The following is a 20,416-nucleotide window of genomic DNA, read 5'->3' as shown; positions in this document are numbered from 1 at the left end:
TTTATTGTTCCTTATATACTTAACTGAAGGATACAAATTAATATATGTATAATTTCAGGAACTACTTTCTTGTCAACATGCTCACATGATTAGTCCTCGGTTGCAGCTAGAAAATCCAGAGGGTCCTGTACAGCGTGTTTTGGATCATCCATGGGATGATGTAGTTTCTGCACATCTTAGGTAAAGTGTGAAATATGCATTGTGCTCAAAGAAGCCTATGCAGTATTACATTTGATTACAGTGTTTCTAGAACAAATCTGATTCCCTGTTATTATTATTAACATTTCTAACCTTTAGGAAGTCAGAGACTCATCATAGGAGGTACACACTATCACACTACAAAGCTCATCCAACCGTGTGCCTTAAGCATTCCACTTGCCAACCATTCTCCATGTAAAGACTCACTCCTCTGCTCACATTCTCCTTACACAGTTTCCATGGATGCCTCTTGTTCTATCCTCCCCCTCCTCTCATTCTATGAAGAATCTCTTCTGTGTCAACCTGATAACAACCCCTTGACTAGCTTATATGTTTCATTCATATCCCCCATCCCTCCTCCTCTACCTATTCACGAGGCTTTGCAATTTACATTCTCTCAATCTGTTGTACTCCACATTCCAAAGACCACTGACCACTTTGAGAATCTTCTCTGGACGCTTTCTAACATATCCTTGTCATCATGAAAACCTGGTGACCAAATCTGTGCATAATAATCGATATGAGGCCTGATCAAGGCCTTATACAGTGACATCATAACCTCTTTATTTCTGCATGTCAGGGACCTTCACATCATTGCCATTATCTGATATGACATCTTCACAACTTGTGCAATGGCCCCTTAATTTCAGGCCCTTGTCCATTATCACACCCAGACCTCTCCTCTACCTCTTTCAAAGTTTCCCCACCAAGTGTGTACTTTGCATCCCATTGTTGTTTACCAAATTTCAAAACCTTACACTTTGCAACATTAAACTGGTAGTTCCACTTACCTGCCCATTCATGTAGTCTATTCAGGTCCTCCTGTAAGGCCATAACATCTGTTTGACTCTTCATTGCTCTCTCCCCAATTTCGCATCATCTGCAAAATGTGGCCATTGTCAAAATGACAGGGCTATTGTATTTTGACCCCTGCAGCACACTTTTCTCTTTTGGGATACTGCATCCCCATTTATCAAATTTCTGGTACCTATCTGACAGCCAGTCACTGATTCAACTCAGAAGTCTGTTATTCAATCTAATCTTTCAATTTATTTAACAGCTTGTCACGTGGCAGTCTATCAAAAGCTATTGCAAAATGTAGTATACCCCTATATATTCATCTCCCTTGTCCAAGACATTTATCACCTTGTTATAGCACATAAATAAGTTAGTAAAGCATGAATTCCCTTGAACAAGCCCATGCTGACAACTACAGAGATTACTACTATTATCAACCCATTTCTGTAACCTAGTTCTCACCAATCTCTCTCTCTCTCTCTCTCTCTTGAGAGAGAGAGAGATAGGCCAATCTGCATATCTGAAATTGTAGCTTCTCCACAATTTCAGATATGCAGATTGGCTTATAATTTGTGGCCACAGCTTTATCACCAACCTTTATGCAGTGGAACAATTTTATCTTCTTTTCACTCCCTTGGAACCTGTGCTGTTGTAAGACTTCATTAAATAGATGTGCTAATGCTACTGCCAATTACCTGAAACATTTCCATCAAGGTTATTTATTTCCTCAAATATAGTGGAACCTCGGTTGTCAAATGCCTCTGTTCTCGAACAGTTCGGTTCCCGAATAAAAAATGCCCCGGTTTCCAACTAGAATTTCGGTTCCCGAACAGGCAAACAGCGACCGTGTGCTGTGCGTGCTGAGCTGTAAGGCGGGTAAGCATCAGTTACGCGGCAACCTTCATTCAGTGCAGACACCTGCTCGAATTTGAAGTCTTGATTTTCTTTGTGTTTTGTTGTTTTTTTTTCATAAATTATTATTAATTAAGCCACCATGAGACCGCAGAAGAATAGTGATAGCAGCAAAGCGAAAAGTTGTTAGAACCACAATTGAGATGAAAAAAGAAATCATATCCAAACATGAAAATGTCGTTCATGTCTCGAATCTTGCTATGCAGTTCGGTATGGCGAAATCAACGATATGTACAATACTCAAAAATAAATAAATAAAAAAAATAATAAATAATGTTTTTATGGAAGGGGACTCACCTCTCTCCACTTACGCCATCAACTCTCCTCCTTATGTATAGTTAAAGTGAAGTTAAATTTTCGTTTTTATTTTATCTATTTATTGTTTATTCTTTTTAGGTAAGATTTTATGCATTTTTATTATGTTTGTATACGATCTTACGCATGAAGTACTGTTGTAAAGGTTTAAATAAGCAATCATCTGGGGTTTGGGAACGGATTAATCCATTTTACATTAATTCTTATGGGAAAATGGTTTCAGTTTTTGAACAATTCGGTTTCCGAACAGCCTTCGGGAACGAATTAAGTTCGACAACCGAGGTTCCACTGTACTTCCTGCTCACTCATAAATAAGCCATCGTCTCCTATTTATTCTACACTTGTTTCTCATGATTTCAACCTAATGAGGATGAAACACCCTTATAAATTGGTCTTTGAATACCTCAACAATATCTTCTACAGCAGTTACCATTCTACCATTTTCATTCATTAACATCATCTTACCATGATCGTTCTTTCTTCTACTTGCCACATATCTAAAAAAACCCTCTAGGATTTTTCTTTGTTGATTTGCCAATTGGCAGATTTGCCAATCTGCTCATACTGCACTTTTGTTTTTCTTACTGAGCCACCCCCCTGGCTTGTTCTTTATACTCTTCATGTAACTCATTATTACCATTATTCATCCTGCACTATCTCCAAAGTACCTTCTTCTTCCAGATTTCATGCCTCATTCATCCATTTTACGTTATTCAACCTTTTGGCCTTCAGAATATATTTATGTATTGATGCGGTTACATATTTCTTTGTCAGTTCCCAAGCAGCATCTATTTCCTTACCACTTAACTCCTCATTCCATGCTATAGATCTAAGCTGTCTCCTAAGCTTGTGATAATCACTAGCCTTATCATTTCACATATATCCCTTCCTCACAGAAGTCTGCATGTAGTTAACCATACCCCAGGCAATCACTTTATGATCATTTCTCACTAAATGAAGGAAAGTGCGTGCTTCCACTCACAATTACATCCTCTAATGAAATGATCATATCTAAAACTCTCGATCCTTGTGTGCCCTCCTTTACATGCTGCTTGAGATACTTTTCTCTCAAGAATTCAAGAAATTCATTTTCCTTATCCCCAAATGCTATCTCTTCATTTCAATATATACCACCATAATTAAAATCACCCGTAATAATCACTCTTCTTTGTTCACTAACCCAAGTTATTTATACATTTCTTCATCATCACCCTTCACATTCTCTGGCCTATAGCAATACTTAACTAAATATGTTTTTTTCCTGACAACCTCCGCTTCGTACTATACTGCCTCATGACTATTTTTCCTCTTTCATGTCTACCTTATATGGACATAATTCTCCTGCTGTCATCTGCAGCACTCCCCACCTCCCTTCTTCTCCTTTCTATTCTCACAAAAAGCACTGTACCTTTCCATTTCTATTCCCATTAGAATATCTTGTTCATTCAATCATGTTTCAATTATTCCCATGATTTTTGATTGAATAAACTCAATCACTGAAACAAATTTCATCTCCCTTATTTTTAATACTCCTGGCATTTGTAAATAAACTCACAGTTCAATTTTAGGACTTTATCCGGGCTACCCAAGCCATTTGATGGTTGTGATTTTCCCTCAACACTTGTCCAGTCACCTTTATCATTGCTTACCACATATATTTGCTCAGTCTCAACTTCACCACCAATATCCTGATCTATTCCATTTCTATGCCAACAACATCCATCTACTACTACTACCATCTCTCTATTCCATGTCTCCCTGTCCACCTCTTTCTATTTCCCTGTTCCTCTTGCATTGCCATTTGCTCTTCATCTCTCACACTACTACTGTTTCCTTTTCCAAGTATTCTGTCTCTTCAATACCATTCTCCTGATCTTTCACTTCATCTCTTACTTCTGATCTTTTGCTTACATTACACACAGCACTTCCATCTAGCAATAGTTTCTCCAGCTCACTCACTCAATAACCATTGAAATCAGATCTGTATAATTCCATTCTTCCCTCAAATTCATGCCATACATTCACAATCTGCGCTGCCTTCTTCTCACACAGCTCCTCTAGCATACCATTCATGATTTGGCTCTCATCATATCTCAACACACTGACGACCTTTCCCACTATACTGCTATCTTTCCCTCTTCTCAGTAACCTTCTGATATTTGTCCTTACATTCTCCTTATAATGTACATTTAAATAATTTTTCCTTGCATCCACCAGTAATTCTCTTGCTCATTTACTCCTCAATCCGAAGCATAAATTATCTTGCTCATTCTCTCTCCTGAATAGCAGACCTTATGGACTCTCTCATTAACCAATCCTCTAACAATGGAATATCCACACATTGCTATTCTCAAATCACTCGTCACCTCTTTTACCCTTCTTTTCTTTCATTTATTTTTATTCAAGAATTCAAGATTTACTTTTATTCAAGAATTAAACATCTAATATTACTCTGCATATTTCGCTTTCATTTTGAATATATGTTTCATCAAATCCTGCATTCTGACAATTTCACTCTCTATCACTTCCGTACTCTCGCTACCTCTTGTTCTGCTGCAACTTACCCTGTTTCCTCATTTATACTTCGTTTCGCTCCCTTATCACTTACTTTTGCTTCTACATTCTTCATTATATATATTATAGAGTTCAAGAGGACTTGTTTTCACACCATACATATCACTGATAATAAGAAGTAATTATCAAAATAAATAGATAAAATTTGTTATTTTATTTACTATTTTTAATTAGCATTATTATTATTTTTAACTGCAGTATTATTATTTTTATTTACTATTTTTATCGCAATGTCAATTAATAAAAAAAATTGGTTATTCATTTTAAAATGTTACTGTATGTAAATTCATGCCTTTTGTTCTTCCTTCCCCATTTTATTATGGTAAATTATACTCAGTTATCCATTAAATCTTTCACCGAAAACAGTGAAAGTTTTTAATATTTCTCTCTACATAGAAATTAAAGTTTAATGGATAACTGAGTTTAATTTATCATAAATGTTCCTACAGCTTTACAAAAAAATGGCACTGATGGTCTCAACTCAATAATCTTCAGTTGAGACTATCAGTCTCAACTGAAGATTAGTCCATTTTTTTGGACTCATTAATGGGTGATACAACTTCTCAGCAAGGACTAATCCTGTTAACTCAGCTTAGACATTGCAAATAATTGAGTCCAAGGTAAAGTGTTAGCCCATAAACTTAGCTGAGAAATAACAAACAGTCATGTTTCCAAATCATGGCTGGTTACTATTTCTCACTCTTCAGGTGTTCACCTGAAGAGTGAATAGCTAAGATTATTGGGTTGCAAGGCTCAGTGCCATTTTTCTGTAAAGCTGTATGAAAATTTATGAAAGGATAAATGGGTGGAAAACACAACGTAAGATGAAAATATAGAATCAAAGTACATGACATTGACAGAAAGTATAACTGAAACATGAATTATGGACTGATGAAGTAATATGGTAACAACTATATTATATAATGTATTGAAATATTACAGTGATATTATAATGATGAAATAAAGTTAAATGCCATCATAATGAGTATTTGGAGTAATCCTTAAGCTGAGAGAGTGAGATTGTGATGATTTGGGAGGAGATCTGAAATGGAGACCAAGTACAGAAATGGGATGAGTCCCCTAGTGTCTATATAACTAGTAGGATGATAAAATTTAGCAACTTTTATATTGTTATACTAGGATGTTGTGTTTAATTTTTAATAATAATAATAATAATCTTAAATTTGAAAATTTTAGTTGATATTTCTTCTTTTCTCTTTTTTGGCAGGTGCATATATAATATCAATAATCATGACTTTATAGAGGCCTACAAGTACCAGTCTTGTCTTGTGCAATATCCTTTTTCTTTATGTTTGTTTGATTTTGCCAAACTGAGGAATGATTTCTGGATTTGAAAACAAGATGACAAAATATTTCATAATTGGAATACATTCTTCTCTCACAGTAGTAAACTTGCAATGATCATTGCAGTAGTTGTTATAGTGGAAAATTACCATAGTGAATTTTCTTGAAAACAAGCATTTTTGCTATGGGACAGATGAGATACTTTTGAGCTGTTTTCAGTGTTCACAGTGTTTGTTCTATATATCAGTTGACTGTACACATCATTTTCTTTGCATTTCAGGTTTTATTAAACTTTAATATTCAAGGTAAAAATAAGATAAATTTAACAATTTATTTTAAATCATTTAAATAAATAATATATACAAATAATATTTTTTAAAAGTAGTTGACTGTCATTTGAATGTAATACTGATGCACCTTAAAAATTCTTATATGACTAATATTAAGCAGTAAAATCATGCAGGACTTTTCTAGAGTAGTACAGCCAATGAGTAAACAAGTTTCTTGCCATGTTAATTATTCAGCTGAAATATATTGGTCTTTATCTTCCAGTAGATTATCTTTTCTCTGGCCCACTTTGGCATTACAAAAAGTTAAGATTAATTCAAAATATATTAATTTTAAAGCTGCTATATTTATATATAAGTACCCTGTGAAAGGTAAAAAGCTAGTAGCATATAAGTAGTGTGGATAGGATAAGTTAGATAATTTGGGAAACCTCTCTCTAAAGACCAAACATGGTAATTTTTTTTTCAGTGATTTCAGGTCTCACATTAGGCGAAAAAAAAAATCATCTTCTACCTTATTTTGCTAATGCATTGTTTGTAGTTTAGACAGTTAAAGCAAGTCTTCGTTCTTCGTATTATTTACTTTCGTAGTATTGCATATCTGTGTACCAGATCTGTTGTAAAACATAGAAGGCATTAACAGACTTCATACATCCCATGCCCCCAAAACCATTGTTCGTTTCTTGTAAAGTCATCCCCAAAAAGATCTGCTGGTATTTCTTTCTTTCATTCATGCAGTATTATTTTAGTATTATTTAGACAGTTAAAGCAAGTCTTCGTTCTTCGTATTATTTACTTTTGTAGTATTGCATATCTGTGTACCAGATCTGTTGTAAAACATAGAAGGCATTAACAGACTTCATACATCCCATGCCCCCAAAACCATTGTTCGTTTCTTGTAAAGTCATCCCCAAAAAGATCTGCTGGTATTTCTTTCTTTCATTCATGCAGTATTATTTTAGTATTATTTAGACAGTTAAAGCAAGTCTTCATTCTTCGTATTATTTACTTTTGTAGTATTGCATATCTGTGTACCAGATCTGTTGTAAAACATAGAAGGCATTAACAGACTTCATACATCCCATGCCCCCAAAACCATTGTTCGTTTCTTGTAAAGTCATCCCCAAAAAGATCTGCTGGTATTTCTTTCTTTTGCAGATTCAGAGCAGTATTATTTTTATCCAGACATGGAGACTATCAGTCTCCATGTCAGGATAAATTCCATGTATGTCAGGGAATCCCCAACTTCTTGAATTAGGATTTCAGAGTTATCTTTTCTTAGGTATGTCTAAGTCTAAAAAAAAGCAATACCTACCCTATCCAGGAATTAAGTTAGAAAAGAAAAAATCCCTAGTCCTCAAATACTCAAACATCAAGGTCAGAAGAAAGCAAGAGTTAGTTGAGAGAGAGACCAAATAGATCAGATAAATGAAAGGAGTCTAACTCAGAGTAAGTGGAAGATGAGACCAGATCTGGCTAGAGAATCGTGGGAGAACCATTTCCCTTGCTATCCAGTTGATAGCCCTCTGTGGCCCTGTTGGTCCATAGGGCTTTATTCAATATATTCAGAACACCCAACATATCCAGTTGGATCCCCCCACCACCCTGGGGACATACCCTCTAGGGATTACAACCCTCTTCCCAAGAGCAAAGTTAATATCAAACATTAATTTTATTCACATTTAGGTATAACATAGAAAAAAATCCAAATTAAACAACAAAAATTGAATTAGGAAATATTTTATTTAATGCCTGGAGTGTGCTTGCTATAAAGCACAAAAGGATTCTACATCTATTCTTTCTGAAGGTGAATGAAAATGTCCCTGTATAGTGATAAAAATCTCCTCCCAACAGACACCATAGTGCATTGCAAGAAAAATAATTTAGCTTTATTGTATTACTAAATACAGTACAGACACAGTCTGTATGCTATGTGTAACAACAAGTAGTATAAATTGGAGACACCTGGAATGAAAAGAACCCAACTTGGCATAATGATAAGCATCTCTCCTCCCACACATACTATACCCTATCATTAAGACAGTCCTAATTTTACAATTAAAATTTAAATGAAAACATTCAAACTTGTGTTTCTTATATATTTAAAACTACAAAAATGTGTCCACTCAATGAGGAAGGGACATGTACCATCAATCATGTTCTCTCTCTCTCTCTTTTGAAGGGAAACATGGGATGTGACACTGCCAAGTGTAAAGGTGTTAAAGTTACAAAATCTATGAGATATGTGTGAAGGTGTTAAAGTTACAAAATCTATGAGATACGTGTGAAGGTGTTAAAGCTACAAAATCTATGAGATACGCTCTGATATTTTATATTATATTTCATTTTAAAAAAATGTTGGTTGTGACCTATTGAAATAATTTCATGGCCTACTAATGGGTCATGACTCACAGTTTACCTGTGGCATTAACACCAACATAAATGCCATTCACCATCTCTTGGTCATCCAGACCTCTTACTCTGACAGAAACCCAAATAGCTCCAAACATGTTCATCTCCAATGTCCAAATTCATACTCCACAATCCTTTCACCACAAGGGTGGCACTTATTCCTTTGTGAGATCAGACAATGCATGCCAAGGAGCAGGTTTAGAATACCTTGCTTTTGACCTCCTCTGCTTCAAGGTTCACTTGCTCCATCTGTAATATTCATCTACTGCATTTACTGTTCTCCAAACTCTAATAACTACTCAGACATCTTCACATTCCCCTCCATGAAACTTGACCATTTGCAATCTATCCATTCAAATAATGAGATCATTTTCCTAGGCAACTTGAACCTCCATATTTCTTCTGGCTCCTTTTTTCCAACACCACCGACCAAGCTGAATAAGAGGCAGTAATCCTTTGTCATAAGTGGTGACTATTGTTCATCTACCCACACAAATTCCTGATAGTCCTTTTCACTCTCCCAATACTCTAGTTCTCTTTTTAACCAGTTCTCCGTTCAGATACACCATCTGGATGGAGAACTAGAGGTAACCTCTCCTCTTCCTCAAGCTACTCCCAACCTCACTCCCTTTGGTAGTACAAAAGTGCCCAATGGGATGACCTCTGGAACTTCTACTCATTCATTCCATGGTCTGGTCTGACTATTGCTTCAGCTCAATATGACCCTAACACATACCCCAAATGAGTCACAGAAATTATCTTCACTAGCATGAAACCTTCATCCCAATTCTACCCAAAATGATCTTCTGCTTTCAGCTTACCACAAGTGGCTCGCACCCAGAATTCCAGCTTCATACTCTGCCTATTAGAAAGCACTCCACAAATGCAAAACAATTATCAGCAGATCTAAATCCAATTTAATAAAAGCCAACAGCAGAAAACTTGTCTCTTGCTAAGGCCATTGGAGGCAACTTGTACCTACCTGTACTTCCATCTCTCTCATCCTGATGGCACCACTGTTACTTCACTCAGAGATAAAGCTGGCTTCCTAGCATCGCTCTTTTCCTCGAACTCCTGCATTGACAACCAAGGGAAATTGCCTCCTGCTACACCAGAATTTGAGCACCATATGCCACCTGTAGTTTTTTGATAAAAAAGACATCAGAAAATTACTAAATAACTTGGACACTAAAAAAGTCTTTTGGTCCTGATGGCACCTCTCCAATTGTTCTCTTCTCCAGAGCTAACACCAGTCCTGTATTCATTTTAGAAATTATGGACTTAACCAGTCCTGTATCATCTCTACTATCTATTATACATAGCTAGTACTTATCCAAACATATGGAAGCAATTACATATCCAGCCTATTTCACAAAAAGGGAGATAGACATCTTCTGTAAACCGCAAACCAATTGCCATCACCTCAGTCTTTTCCAAAATAATGGAGAAAGTCATCAATAGCCAACTTCTCTACTATCTAGAGCAGTGGTTCTTAATCTTTTCAAAGTCACGGAACACTTCTGATTATAAGAAAAATTTGGGGAACACCAAAAGCATTAGGATCATAAAGATAACAATAAACATGTGCATGAACTTGCCTTTTATAAAAATGGAACTTATTTTAATGCGATACTTGAGCTTGTCGGCTTTTGCAGATTTCAGCAATATCAGGTCTAATATATGATGTAGTACCCTCATCTCTTTGTCTATATTAGTAAGCCTTTCACGCTTTTTAGTTTTTATGTGGGTTGATGTTGAGAAAAAACCGAGCTCACACAAATATGATGTTGAAAACAGTAACAAAATTTTCAATGCCCTTGTGGACAGAGCTGGGTATTCGGCTTGGACAAAAATCCAAAATTCCTCAAGAGTTATTTCAGAGAATTTCATTTTTAGAGTACGATCCGTATATACAAGATAACTAATTTTTCTTCTTCTTGTAACGAAAATTCACAACTCGATGTATTAACTGTACAAATGGATTTCATATCCAGTCATAATTGTGTGTATTTAAGGAAGGAAAGTAACTTGAAATCTTTTCTTCCAATGTTGTTAAATTTTTACACATTAAAAATAGTACCTACAAACGATATTCTATTGGTTTAGAAGTCAACGTGCACAACAGTCTTCAGTTGTTAGGATCAGAGTAACCAATTAGACTCAGAAGTGTGTCATGTGACATCTTTCACCACGGAACACCGGTTAAGAACCACTGATCTAGAGGCTTACCAATTAATCAGCAACCACCAACATGGATTCTACCATTCAAGATCTGACCTCTTAGCTTATATCACCCACACTAGACATGCAATGGAAAGATTCAGAGAAACTTGTGAAATTTCCAGAGCTTTTGATCGTGTGTAGTATCAAGGCCTGCTAAACAAACTGCCATGCTTTAGTCTACCTGCTGTACTTTGCAGTTGGGTTGTTAGCTTCCTCTCTGGTCATTCACTCTGTGTCTTGATTGATGGCTCCCTCTCTTTGAGCTTCACCACTATTCTTATCCACTGCTTTGCAGATGACAATACTTCGATTCTTCTTATTTGACAAACCATGCAGTGCACAGATATCCCAAGCATCTAGATCATTTTACAACTGGTCCCTTAAACATTGAACTATGTACTATCCTCAATGTGGCAAGGCCAATCTGGTTAAGTTCAGTGCCACTAAAACAGTCTTGCATCTTCTTTTGCAAAAGAAATCTCACATTCCCTTATTCTCAATAATACACAAATTGCCAGACAAATCAAATATCTCTGCTTGGACTGATATTCATCTTCAGTCTCTCCTGGCACAAAGACTACATCATTAGCTTCCTCAGAATCCAAAAAAACTAGACATTCTATTTCATTCAAGATGATGTTTTACACCCAACCAACTCTTAACTATGTACAAATCTCAAATCTATCCATGCTTAGAATACTGCTCACATGTTTGGGATGGGCCACCTAAAACTTCCCTAAAAATTCTTGATTCTGTACAGAGAAAGCAATTCAGTTCTTAGATGACCACCCCTCTCTTACAGATTAACTTCAACCTCTATCTCAGTGCAGTGTTTGGCTCTGTGTCTATTCTACAGATACCTCGATGGTCATTGCTTCACTGAACTGGCAACCATCATTCCTTCAGTCTGTTGCACCTGTTAGTATAAGAGCAGAAGTTGCCTAGCACCCCTTTACTGTGCAACTACAGACACACTGAACCTAGTTTTATTCTTCCATCTACCTTTGTCTTGTGGACCAGCCTATCACAAGGAGTTTTTCCAAACAGCTACAACCTTCAATGATTCAAAAAAAAAAAAAGTGAGTGAACTTCTGAATTCTTACCTGCACCCCAGACACAGCACTAATGTGCTTATAGATCCTTCAACCTCTTGTGTATGGGATCAATTAAAAAAAAAAAAAGTTTGAAAAAACCTGCTGAAGTTACCTTTCAGCAGAGTTTCTCTGCCTTGCTAATTTAAGATGAATGAGCACTTCTTATTTAATGATATCACATAGATTGACTGATAATCTTCAATTATCTGCTAATGGATTCAGAGTCAGAAGAATTATATAATATTATATTATTATTGTTGGCCAAGTGGTTAGCGTGTCTGCTCTCCAGCCAAGAGGCTGTGGGTTCGAATCCTGCCGTAGGCATGGATGTTTGTGATTGTCCTACAAACTTTGTGTGGAAAGAGAATCTGCGACCCTACTACTTATTCTAGCAGAAGACATCATTGCCAAAACCATGTGAGGTACGGCATCTACAGATGTCAAATGTGAAAATTTAAAATATATTATTATTCACCAATATGAATTCCCTTCAGGAATGAGTGGGATTGTATGTATAATATTAATAAGTGCAAGTGTTGCACTGTGGAGTGCAGAGATATGAGTTTGTGTACTGTTTTGGTTGAACTATGCTTCACGAAATAGGTGACATTAGAGATCTCGAGTGATGGTTGACAGTGAACTGAAGTTTAGCAAGTACATCACATTTGTTGCTACTATGCCAAGGTGTACGTTGACAAGTATGGATAACGAGATGGTTGTGCCACTGTATAAAGCATTAGTCAGGCTACATAGGGATTATTGTGTTCAGCTTTGATCAGCTAAAATGTTTGCATTGTAACTGGGAAACACCAAAGAGGTCCACAGATGAGTGACCAAGATAATATCAGGACTCTGGAATATTGGTTATAAGGAGAGATTGTAAATCACAAAGTTTGATGGATCGACAGAAAAGAGGTGATATGATAAAGACTTTTAACTTAGTGAGGGGATTTTATTGGATTAATATAGATGAGACTATAAAAAGAGTGAAATTAAAGATGCAAAGAAGTTATATTCTTGGTTTATCCTTGATACTTTATTCAAGTGTAAGAAAACAAAACTGAATCATGAAGTATCTTCACGACTAAACTACTTGTATATCGAGGCTAATAACTTCACATTAATTGCCTTAGTACCCCATAAAATAAGTATCCATAGTATCCCATATAAAAAGAGTGGGTAGGAAGAATCAGAGATCATGCCTTTACACAACTTCTAGGGATGATCTCTGATTCTGAGTAGATTTTTTAGAGAGAAAGTCGTGGGTGAGTGAGTGTAATGCATTACCAAACCTAATAACAGAAATCCTCCTCACAGGACTGAAGACCTTCATCCCCTCATTACATCCAAAATCCAAAGACATCATTCGAGCCTTGGTTCTCCAAAAAAAGTTACACAGTAAAAATAAAATAAAATAAAATATGCAGCATATCACTAGTGACTCAAGATCAAAACTCCAGCTGCTCGCTCGGCCTGTATTGTAGCTGACGAGCAAATATTAAAAAAATAAATAAAAATGCACCACAAATCCAAATCAGATTTTGAAAGGACTAAATGCTGCAAACTTGCCTCCTATCCAAATGGCAGTTGAGCCTTCTAGTCTCTTGCCAGTGCATGTTTCCATAACTCTCACATCCAGATGGTAACAAACCAACTTTGCCCAAACACAAGGGCTGACTTACTGACACAATTTTCTTTTCTAGTTTTTGCATTGATTACCAAAGCAAAGTACCCCCAACACATGCAGATTTTTCATTTTGTTACTGACATATTGATTGGTTGATTAATGTTATCTTTATGCTTAGACAACAGTTTATTAATTCAAAAATTTAACATTTTAATTTGTTTTATACTATTGAAGATAAGGAGAAATAAAGATTTTTGTCCAGCCAGTGCATACTGCTAGCATAACACTAAACTTTCTTAATGTAATTATGATATTTATTAAGATTCTGCACATTCAACAGAACAAAATTAATCAATATACTGTGTGAATTGAACGCTCTACTTCAAATCACAAAAGCAATAGCAAGTATAATGAAAGAAAGCTATATTAAAATTAATAATGAAACAACCCAAACCAATAGAGGTCTCATTCAAGGAAGTGGATTTTCACCAATACTCTTCAATATATATACAATATGTATATGTATGTGTGTATATATATCATCATCATCATCATCATCATCATCAAATTCCTGCCATGTACCCTCAAGGGGTGTACAGGATATGAAAGTACTACATGAAAAAATTACATCATTACCAACTTCCTATCTACAATTTTCCTCCAAATCAGTCTGTTACTTGTCAAGACTCCAACATTATCAGATCTTACATTTCTATCGTCTAAGGCACTTTGTACCGTATCAATCCACCTATATCTTGGTCTTCCTCTGGGTCGTTTTCCTGCCAACCTGGCAGAGAACACTTGTTTTGCTAATCTTTCCTCTCCCATTCTATTTAAGTGACCTACCACCTGAGATTAGCTCTGCTAACGCATTCCTGGATGCTGACAATGTCAAGTTCTCTCCTAATATGCTCATTTGTAATATGATATTGCCATTGATGCCATCTGTTCATGCCTCTAATCTTTCTCAGGACTCTCATATCTGCGGTCTCTAGTCTTTGGTCAAGTGTTTTACTTCTGACCCAGCTCTCAGATCCATAAGTTAAAACTGATTTGAACACTGTCTTGTATACAGCTAATTTAGTGTTCTGACTAATTTCTCTTTTATTCCATATGAATTTATTCAATTGACTTCCTACCATACCAGCTTTACTGATTCTGTTGTCTATTTCTATATTTAATTTACTATCTTCACTAAAAATCGTGCCCAAGTAGCTGAAATGTTTTACTTGTTCCACAGGTTCTCCATTCACAACACAGTTGACATTTTCAATGATTCTGCCTATTTTCATTGTCTTTGTCTTTTTATTGCTGACCTTCATACCATATCTATTACAACAGCTATTCAATTTAGTCAGAGAATCTTGCAGACTTGTAGCGGATTTATTTAGAAGTATAACATCATCCGCATAAAGCAAAGAGCTGACATTAACATCTCCAATTTTGATATCAGGTTTAATACCACTTTCTTTCATAATGTGATCCATATAGATAATGAATAACAGAGGGGATAATGTACATCCTTGTCTCACACCAGATTTAACATTAAACCATCTTCCTGTCCTTCAATTCTAACTGCTGACTTACAACTCAAATAAAGACAAAGTATTGCTTGATATAATGCCCCATTGACACCATATAACTGCAGTGTATTGAATAGCTTCTCTCTTGGCACCTTGTCATATGCCTTTTCCAAATCGACAAAACTTAAACACAGATCTTTGTTATATTCCCATGCTTTCTCGACTATTTGTCGTAATGTGAAGATCTGATCCTGACAGCCTCTATTTGGCCTGAATCCAGCTTGTTCTTCACCAAGCTTTTCTTCCACAATTCTTCTCAACCGTTTCTCAAGTATACTTGCATAGATCTTGCCAGGAACACTCAGTAGGGAAATACTTCTGTAATTCTCACATTCAGTTTTATTTCCCTTTTTATATATGGGTACTATGAGAGCTCTACTCCAATCATCGGGAATTCTTCCCTCTGTCCAGGCCTTCTGAACTATGCAGTGCAGCCACTGTAAGACTTTTATACCCCCATACTTCAGCATTTCTGGTCGAATATCATCTACTCCTGCCGCCTTTCCACATTTCAAGCCTTTGATGGCTTTTTCTACTTCAAGTATGGATATGTATTCCTGACTGCATGCCTGGTCAGTGTTTTTTATCACTGTGCTGTCATCACTGCTTGTTTCATTTAGCAGTTTTTCAAAGTAATTACTCCATACTTCAAGGATATCTTTTTCTCCTGTTTTCATGTCACCTTTATCATCTCTAACTCCTTTAACAGCACTCTTTCCTCCATTCCTAAGCTTCTTCAACAACCTCCAGAATATTTTGCTACCTTCTTGATATTTATTTTCTATATACTTGCCAAAGTCCTCCCATGACTTTTGTTTAGCTAGTTTTACACACTGTTTAGCTTTCTTACATTTGTCTCTGTATTCTGTAAGAGTAAAAGCTGACTTATTTGCCAGGAACTTTTGATATGCTTTCTTCTTTTCCTTCACTGCCTCTTTAACTTCCTGTGTCCACCAGGGAGTTCTGATTTTTTTATCCTTGCACACAACCTCACCACATGCCTCTCTGGCAGAATCAATCAATGTTTTCTTCAGAGTTTGCCACTGAATCTCCAAGGTTTGATTCCTGTTCTCAAACTCTTTCATTTTCTTTTCAATAATCTTTCTGTATTTTAGTCTACAGTTCACATCTGAGAGCTGCTCAACTTTTATCCCTTTAAAACTTTCTTACATGTTATTCTTTTCAATATGAAATTCAATTTTATCCTGCTCAAGACTAAATAGTGATCACTTCCAATTTCAAATCCTCTGTACACTCTGGTGTCCTGCACCAGGGAAAACACATCACTATCAACAATAACATAGTCAATGAGACTTTTCTTATTCCTAGCCTCTTCTCTCCATGTGAATTTGTGCACATTTTTATGTTAGAACATGCTGTTAGTAATAACCAGGCTATGTCCTGAGCAGAAATCCAACAGATATTTGCCATTATTATTAGCTTTGCTCTTTTCTCCAAATTTTCCCAAAATATTTTTGTATGTCTCACAATCATTTCCTACTCTGCTATTGAGATCCCCAACAAGGACCAACTTTTCCTTTTTCATTGTGTCAGTTGCTTTTTCTAAAGCGTCAAAAAATTCCTCCACTTCTACCTTAGTAGAACCTTCTGTGGAACCATAGGCACAAATAAATCTCATTGTCCAGTTCCCCATTCTCATATTTGCCCACATGACTCTACTTGAGAATGACTGCCATTCAAGAAGATTAGCCTCGTATTTTGTGTTGAATACTATGGCTACTCCTTCTTTTCCTTGATTGTCATTGCCTGAATATAACATTTTGTATTTATTGCTCAGAAAGATCTCACCAGTTTTGGTCTTTTTTGTTTCCGTCACTCCTATTATGTCAATCTGGTACTTATTTAATTCCTCAGCTAGCTCCATTTCTTTGCCATTCAGGCTTCTTACGTTGATAGTACCGATCTTTAACTCTGGTGATGTTGAGTTGGGGTTTGTTTTCAGATTTGTGTATATATATATATATATATATACAGGGTGTTCGGGATAAATTTGACATATTTATAATTAATTATATTTTTCCGTAAGTTACATGTATTAACACACACTTCTCTTCATTTAAAAGTTTGGACCCTTCTTCATTCATATACAAGATGTCAGAAAGGATGGATAGCTGGAACCCACCTGAATCATGGAAGAGAATAACTTGTATCATGATGATTCGTGCCCGCCATCAAAATAAGGATATTACGACTGCTGCCCAATGCTCCCTGAATACAGTAAAAACAATCAGGCATGAACTAGAGACTTGCAATGGTGACTACGAGGATGTAGCAAGAAGAAAGATCCCTAGCAGACGATCTGATTGCGTTCGTACAGCAGAATTCCTCGCAAATCTGCAAGAACAGGTGTTGAAGAACCCTGGCATTGGAATTCGGGCTTTGTTCGTGGAGTTGCTAACTGTAGTCAAGCCCTGGATAACTAGGGTAGCCAATGGTAGGCCGTATGTATGGCAGCAGGATTCGGCCCCTTGCCACACCTCTGGGAAAAGTCAAAAATGGTTGTCTGAAAATTTCTACGACTTCACCAGTCCAAATCTTTGGCCTCCAAACTCCCCAGACCTTAACCCCATGGATTATTTTGTATGGGGCGCAGTTGAAAAAGACACCAATCGCACTTCCAGTAATACAAAAGCCCAGTTAATGGATAAAATTAAAACAGTTTTTGCGGCCCTTCCCAGGGAGACTGTAGCATCAGCTTGTTCGAGGTTCCGAAGCAGAATTGAAGCTGTGATCGATGCTAATGGTGGTTATTTTGAGTAAATCTTGTTGATAGTATTGTAATTAACTCTGCCTGTAATGTTTTTTTGTCAATTCATTAAATTTAATAGATACAAAGAAGATTTTCTTTTTCCTTACGAAACTGTCAAATTTATCCCGAACACCCTGTATATGGAAAAAATTTCAAGAGAGTGGAGGACAAACAAAATCATTGGAATTAAAATAGGAAATAAAGAATTAACCAGCCTTTTGTATGCTGATGATCAAGTTATTTTTGCTTTAAGTGAAGACCAATTACAGAAAAATCTACATGTATTGAACAGAACAATATGACATGAAAATCTCAAATAAATAAAACAAAATTAATAGCATTTCAAGGTAAAGAAATTAAAAGGTGCAAACTAGTCATCCACAATAAAGTAATAGAACAAGTGAACAAATTTAAATATCTAGGAAATTACATAAGCTCCAATGGAGAAATCGACATTGCATATAAAAAAGTAAAAATTCCTATCAGTCATTGGTACTTTGAACAGACACTTAAATAAACAGATGTCTAGAACAACCCAAATAAAACTGTATAAAATAATAGCCAAACCAATTCTGAAACATGGACTTGGGGAAAATGAGATAAAAGACAAGTAGAAGCTGCAGAAATGAAGTTCCTAAGACCACTCACAGTCTATGAAAGAATAGACAAGAAATGAAGAAATAAGAAAACAATTATCCATAATTAACATAACAGAAGCTATCGCAAACTATAGAAAGAACTGGAAAACCATGTAGAAAGAATGAATGAGGACAGATGGCTAAATATTGCCTGGAAATATAAACCCAAGGGACACAAATCAAGAGGAAGACCCAGGAGGAGATGGGCAGAAGACATTTTAAACCCTTGAAAACATTATTACAGGCAAACAGTTGCCTAATATTCTAAGCCAAGAAGAAGAAAATTAAAACTCTGCTGAGTCAGAAGGATGAAAACTGAGCTTTACCAGTTATTATTATTAAGAGAGCACTCCAGGGAGTCAGGAACTCATCAAGGTGGCACATACTACATGCACCAGCTATCATACTTGTTCTTGAATTCATTCACACTGCTTGTACACACAACATCCAATGGTAATCCATTCCAATCACACACTATTCTATGAGAGAAAATTCTGGATCTCATCCCCTTCTTAGTGGCATTCATTCTCAGCTTCCAAGGATGGCCTCTTGTTCTTTCCTCACCCTCTCCATAAACTAAAAAAAAAATCCATCAACTGAAATTCTGTATGACCCTTTCAGAAGTTTAAGTCTCAATCATATCACCCCTCTTTCTCCTGTCTGCAAATTATCAAGCTGTCTTCGTAATCAGTATTTCACAATCCTGATATCATTTTTAACACTGTGCTTTGCACTCTCTCCACTGTATCAGAATCACAATGGAAACCAGGAGACCAGACCTGTGCACAAAAGTCCAAGGCCTTGCAAAGAGGCAAAATGACATCCTCATCTTTACATGTCGAAATTTGTTTCAGCATTGTAATTCTCTTTTGAGTTATATCTGCATTCTTTGCTCCATGGCCCCTGAACTTCAACTTCCTATCTACTAACACTCCAAGATCCCTAGCCTGATCAATTTCTTCTAGATTAATCCCATCAATATAATATGACATTTATCTAATTAATGGTATACAGGGGATGTAAGTCTGCAAAATTTAAGGGAACCAGTGGTGTACCACAAGGATCAGTCCTTGGTCTATTGTTATTCAATCTTTACATTAATGACATTGGGAAGGATTTGACAGGCAGCATACAGCTATTGTGCATGATTTTACATTTACTGGCATTGAATGGACATCCATTTTTCCATCACTACAATTCCAGCCTATTGAAATCATTCTGCAAGTACTGCATATCAGCCATTCTCTGTCTGCAAACAGTGGACCAAGGACCACTGTTTGCAGGCAGAGAATGGCTGTAAACAGTGGACTAAGGACTGACCCTTGTGGTACACCACTTGTTACCTTAAAGTTTGTAGACTCACATCCCACATATACCACTTTTTGATATATGTCAGTCAGCCATTCTTCTATCTGCACTATTTTGTAATCCAAATCCATATTTTCCTATTTATGGTCTTCCATGCTGTATCCTATCAAAAGCCTTAGCAAAATCCAAAAGTATCATGGTGTATCCATTCCCCTTGTCTAGTTCAATGCTATTATTGTTATAGAATGTGAGCAAGTTGCTAAAACATGACCTTTCCTTAGTAAACCCATGCTGTTTGCTGCAAAGTAGAGATTCTCTGCCAACCTATTTCTGAATGCAAGCTCTAACCAACTTTTCCAAAATCTTCACCAC

The 20,416-nt window shown here is 36.3% G+C and overlaps 1 protein-coding gene across 1 annotated transcript in view; it reads left to right on the top strand.

Moving 5' to 3' along the window:
* Nucleotides 1–20,416, top strand: part of PCID2 (PCI domain-containing protein 2) — a 191,431-nt gene that overhangs the window by 33,389 nt on the left and 137,626 nt on the right. The window contains exons 3-5 of the mRNA XM_090411518.1: nt 59–180; nt 6,026–6,112; nt 9,439–9,445. Of these exons, the coding sequence (XP_090267644.1) occupies nt 59–180; nt 6,026–6,112; nt 9,439–9,445 (216 nt within the window). The remainder of the gene's footprint in view (nt 1–58; nt 181–6,025; nt 6,113–9,438; nt 9,446–20,416) is intronic.

Source organism: Typopeltis vanoorti, chromosome 21 (assembly GCF_054136105.1).
Source record: "Typopeltis vanoorti isolate ZY-2024b chromosome 21, IOZ_Tvanoo_1.0, whole genome shotgun sequence".
In the NCBI taxonomy this organism is placed as follows: domain Eukaryota; kingdom Metazoa; phylum Arthropoda; class Arachnida; order Uropygi; family Thelyphonidae; genus Typopeltis; species Typopeltis vanoorti.
Note: the sequence above shows the minus strand (reverse complement) of the source record. Positions and strands in the feature narration are given on the sequence as shown.